We start from the raw sequence: 5,142 nt of genomic DNA on the forward strand, positions 1-5,142 counted from the left end.
ATCACGAAATTATCACAATGTCAGAAATTACGAAATTACCCTCGGCACGTAAAATTACCAAAATGTCCTTAGCGACTTAAATTACCAAATTACCCTCGAAATATCAAATTACCTCACTGCCCTAACATAAAATTACCAAATTATCCACTGATTCCATAAATTACAAATTCACCCTAAATTTTTATGAATTTACCAAATTGCCCGTACCGGTCAACGGTGACCGGACTTCAGTCAACGACAACGGGAAGCTTAGGTCTGATAGTTCAGACCTCGGTGAGTCCAATGGTGGTGCCCGTGAGTCCCCACGCGCGGCGATAGCGGTAGATCGAAGCTCCAAAATCTGTGAGCTTTCCGGTGGTCGTTTGCAGCAAAGACGGCGTCCCTGGTGGTCGTGGTCAGTCGGAAAGTGACGAGTGTGAGTTAAGGAACAAGATCCGAGTGGTGGCGGGATTAAAGGCGGCGAAAACAGGTCTTGGCCGCGAATTTTCGAGCTCAATCGCCGGCTTTCTGGTAGGTTCCCGGCGGCGAGGATGGCAGGGTTATGACGGCCGGCTTCCAAGCTTCATATCGGTACCAAGCTCGGCCGGTGCGGTGGCCGGAATCGCGAGATCCATTCGGGTCAAAGTCGCGGGTCGGGTCGGATTCGCGGGTCAAACCGGATCAATTCTCTTTCTCTCTCTCTCTCTCACGTGCCCCTAGGGTTGGCAGAAAAGCCCGGGCCGGCCCAGGCCCGCGGGCTTTAAGCCCGGCCCGTGGCTTGAAATTATGGGTAAGGGCTCAAAGTTAATAAAGCCCATAACATATGGGCTCAGTCAAGGGCCTAAATGAAAAGCCTGGGCTTTATAATAAATAATAAATAATATATATATATATTAAAAAATGTATAATATATTATAAAATTGGAAAAAAAATTAATTGCTTTACAAAATAAATATATGTATTATAAAATATATATATGTATAATATATATATATATATATATATATTAAAAAATGTATAATATATTATAAAATTGAAAAAATAATTAAACAAAATAATAAAAAAATCGGGCAAAGGGAAAGGGCAAAGGTTTTGTCACAAAATGTCAAAATTCCTAAATCGGTAAATCTCTATTAGTTTTTTTTTTATATTAGTGGTTGATTTGTACGTTGTGTACGGTATTTGTATTGTTAGTATTTTTATATTTTGTGTTGCTAATCATGTATTAGAGAATTATATTTAAGTTTTTAGCCTATTGTAGTATTATGTATTGGTTAATTATGTTTTGAAAATTTATAATTTTATTTTTTTAAAAAAAATTTAAAATTTCGTAAAAGCCCGGGCTTGGCCCGCGGCCCGGCCCGGCCCAGGCCCGTCAAGGCCCGGCCCGCCCAAAGCCCGCTCAACTTGGATGGGCTTTGAGAGGGCCTGGACTTATTTAACATTATATGGGCCTGGTCCTGGGCTTGGCAAAGCCCGGCCCAGGCCCTTAAATTGCCAACCCTACGTGCCCCCTCTCTCTTTCCTTTTTTGGAAACCAGCTTCCCACTTTCCATTTATAGAAACTGGCTTCTTTTTTTTTTTTTTGCACTTAAGCTTAATACAAATTAAGCTAATACCGGACCGTGAGGAAAATAAAATCCGACTACCTGAGCTTTTAATCGGGCTCAATTTATCTCGATTTAATGTTGTGATAATTTTAAAATTAATATCGAAGAGGAAAAATTAATTCATGCACTTAATTAGGAAAAATCAAAGTGCATATGTTACATTTTTATTTTAATTTCAAGAAATAGCTAACTTGTTCATATGAATGAATTGAAGTTTTTTTTTTGGGCTTTCTCATCTCATTAATTCGTGTGAACATTCATGAGGGTTAATTGAATGAACAAAATTTTATTTTCTCAATAAATCTGCTATCATAAAAAACGTTTTGGCTCCTGTCTAAAATTTGAAAATCGTAGCAAAAAGTATAACAATAAAATAATTCTACATAATTTATACTCACCAATTAATCAGGAAAATATATTAGATATAACTTTGATGGAATCAACAAAGTGAGATAGAAAGAAGAAAAAGTGTCTAAAGCTTCAATTTTGTTAGTTTTTTATGAATGTCTCACCATGTTAGGAAATCAATAGTGTGTGTGTGTGTAAAATGATGAGATTGAGAAAAAAAAAATTAAGGTTTATGGTATGGATGTGATAAATGGGTTTGTTTAATTAATATTAACATCTTTGTTCAATTGTTTAAGGTTTTCCTTTATAGTTACTTCAATTTTGGGTAATTTAGGAATAATAAGTTGTTATTACAAAATTTATATTCAAAGTTGTTTCAAGGGTGAAAAATCTATACCCTTATAATTTTGTGTGTTATGGCTCATCAAGTGTGTTGTATTACAAGTGAGTGATTCAAATTCAAATAGATATTTTCATTGGATGTGTTTTTCCACACTAGGGTGGGACTATATTGCACAAATGGATGGAGAGTGCAGACCCATATTCGGCTTACATAAATTTTTGTTGGGCTGGATTATATCCAAACATGATGCGAACGACACAACATAAATCAAACGCGGCTCCCCCTTGAGGTTAGTCAGCTTTGCATTACATTTATTTTATATAATGATAACAATTTAAATGCATTTATCAATTTTATTAATATTGAAATACACTTTATTTTAATTTTCTTTTCTTACCCTTTTCTTTCTCTCTCCTCTCTCTAAGTAATGCTCTCCGCTTGAAAAATTTTGGATTATTCAATTTCAATCGGTTATATTTTTACAATCAACTTTTTCTTTTTCTTTTTCTTTTTCTTTTTCTAGTCCTGTGAATCGGTTGGTTAGAAAGGAAGTGGTTTAGAAGAGGAACCACTTAGAAAAGCTTTGGTCTTGAATTAGGCTTTAATTGAAAATTGGGTTTAGTTATAACTTGAAGGCATGTAATTAGAAACGTATTATGAATGTTTTTCTCCAGGTCGACAATTTAGCTAAGTATATTTATTGAACCCATCAACAAATAACAATAACACAGCAATTTTTTTTTCCCTACCTGAAATGAAGCTTTTCATTGATTAACAAACAAAAGTTACATTTCTTCAGCAGAACAATCACAGCTTGAACTAATAATTGAAAATGTTGCTAAATCGTGACTTTTCAATAGCTAAGGCACCAAATCCCAAAAAAAAATAATAATAAGGAAATTACTTAAGTCACAGGGCTGTGACTTTTTTTTTTTTAATTTAACTCATTAACAATAACAAAGAAAAACATCTCATTTCCACGTAAAATGAAACTTTTCGTTGATTGGAAAGCAAAGAACAAAGAAAAGCTGTATTTCTTGCAGCCAAACAATCACAGCTTGAACTATCAATAAAATGTTTAAGTAAGGCACCAAATTCAAAAAAGAAAATTACTTAAGGCACAATCCTGTGACTTTTTAGCCTACCAATCCAAGCAACGAAGGAATTCTTAGAATTCCTGAAACCCAGGAACCCGTGCTCCTTACTCTTGTTCATGCTAACTGAATAACCCGCACCAACATTCATCACCATATCTGCATACGACCAAACAGCGACCTCATTCAATTTTGTTGGCTGCAACTGATTCTCTCTCACAATCTCCTCCCACACACTTTCTTTACCTTTCATAATTTCCTCCAATCTCACCCTCTCACTACCCTTTTCATCTCCAAACCCATAATTCTCAATCTCAAACTGCTCAGCCAACACTTTCCATAAATGCTTCCACTTAAAAACATCTCCATTGGTGCAATTGAAAGCTTCGTTTCTTGCATTAGGATCCACTGCCGCCCAAATTTCCTGCTCCGCAATCAAATCTGCATCCGAATATTCTGAGAAGCCTTCCCAAGTTTCTTTCGTCCCAGGAAATAGTAAAGGAAAACCTTCATGTTTGCAAATAGCAGCGTACACGCAGAGAGTGCCTACAATATTCATCAAACTATAAGGTGAAAACCCAAATATTCCGAAAGGTCGATGTATGGACCAAGTCAAGCCTTCTCTTTTTTCAACTTCTTCAAACAATATGTCTTCTTGAGTATAGTAAAAAAGTGGTACGTTTAACCTCGGCAAATCCTCTGTATAAGGAGGTTCGTGAGACGGTATCTTGCCAATACACTCGAATGGACCCACGTAATGTTTGCCTCCCGTTTGGAGACAGATGTGGCGGAGATTCGGTGCGTTCGGGATTACAGAACGGAGCACGTTACGAAACATTGCACCGTTGATCTGGCAATTCTCGGCTTCAGTGGGACGGCTGGCCCACGTCACGTAGAAGATGTGGGTGACGTCAGTGAGTTTTGAGAGCTTGGCTTGTGTCTCTTCCTGGTCAGAAATGTCGCATTGGATGTACTCAATTGGGCGATTGGCATTCCAGTCGGGCCTCGGACGTCGGGCAACTCCGTAGACCTTCCATGGGCCACCAGGAGTATCCGATCGGGGCATTATCTCTGCTAGGCTGTTGCCTACAATTCCTGTCACGCCTAATATAAGTCCCACATTCTGGTAATCTTGAGGTCGCTGCTTATCTTCTTCCAATTTCTTCTGTACAAGTAAAAATAAAACAAACATTATTTTAAATGTCAGCATGTTACATGTCCACTAACTTAACTACAGAGTTGATGTTTACCTTCGCAGCGCCAATATCACCCGCCCACCACCAGCTCATCTTTTGGTGAATTTGAAAATTGATGATAGGTTTGGTTTCTGCTTCTAGTTTTATTTATAGAGAGGAGTTGACAACTGTGTAAATAGACTTTCACAATGTTTTGAAATAGTTTACATTATCATAAACATCTAACTCTGTTCACACATAAAGAGGAGACTGCCAATTATACAAGTACTTTCTAGAAGGAAATTACGTATTCAACTGAAGTTAGATTATGTGAACCATATTGAAAGATCTAATGCAATAATGTCTGGTGAAATCTAATGCACTAATGTGTGGTGAAATGAGGTTCCTGCTGAAGGCCAACTTCGTACTATCATTGTCAGTCAATTTGCGTGCCCACGGTTCTTCAAGCTCGGTGCCAACTCAAATAAATTAGTAGGCCAGTGTCGGTGATCATTGCACTAAAATCGCTCTACGTTTATTACGGAAGTTTCCGTAGGGGGCCCAGGTTTAAACCTAAAATCAAATACGTCTCT

At 37.4% G+C, this 5,142-nt stretch overlaps 1 protein-coding gene across 1 annotated transcript; it reads right to left on the bottom strand.

Moving 5' to 3' along the window:
- Positions 1–3,254: 3,254 nt before the first annotated feature.
- LOC18041175 (3-oxo-Delta(4,5)-steroid 5-beta-reductase) lies at positions 3,255–4,769 on the bottom strand. Its single transcript, XM_006432460.2, has 2 exons — positions 4,625–4,769; positions 3,255–4,539 (listed from the first exon to the last, which is right to left on the bottom strand). The coding sequence occupies exons 1-2, from the start codon at positions 4,661–4,663 to the stop codon at positions 3,394–3,396; spliced, it is 1,185 nt and encodes a 394-aa protein (XP_006432523.1). The 5' UTR covers positions 4,664–4,769; the 3' UTR covers positions 3,255–3,393.
- Between the last annotated feature and the right edge of the window lie 373 nt (positions 4,770–5,142).

Source organism: Citrus clementina, unplaced genomic scaffold (genome assembly GCF_000493195.1).
Source record: "Citrus clementina cultivar Clemenules unplaced genomic scaffold, Citrus_clementina_v1.0 scaffold_5, whole genome shotgun sequence".
NCBI classification, from domain to species: domain Eukaryota; kingdom Viridiplantae; phylum Streptophyta; class Magnoliopsida; order Sapindales; family Rutaceae; genus Citrus; species Citrus x clementina.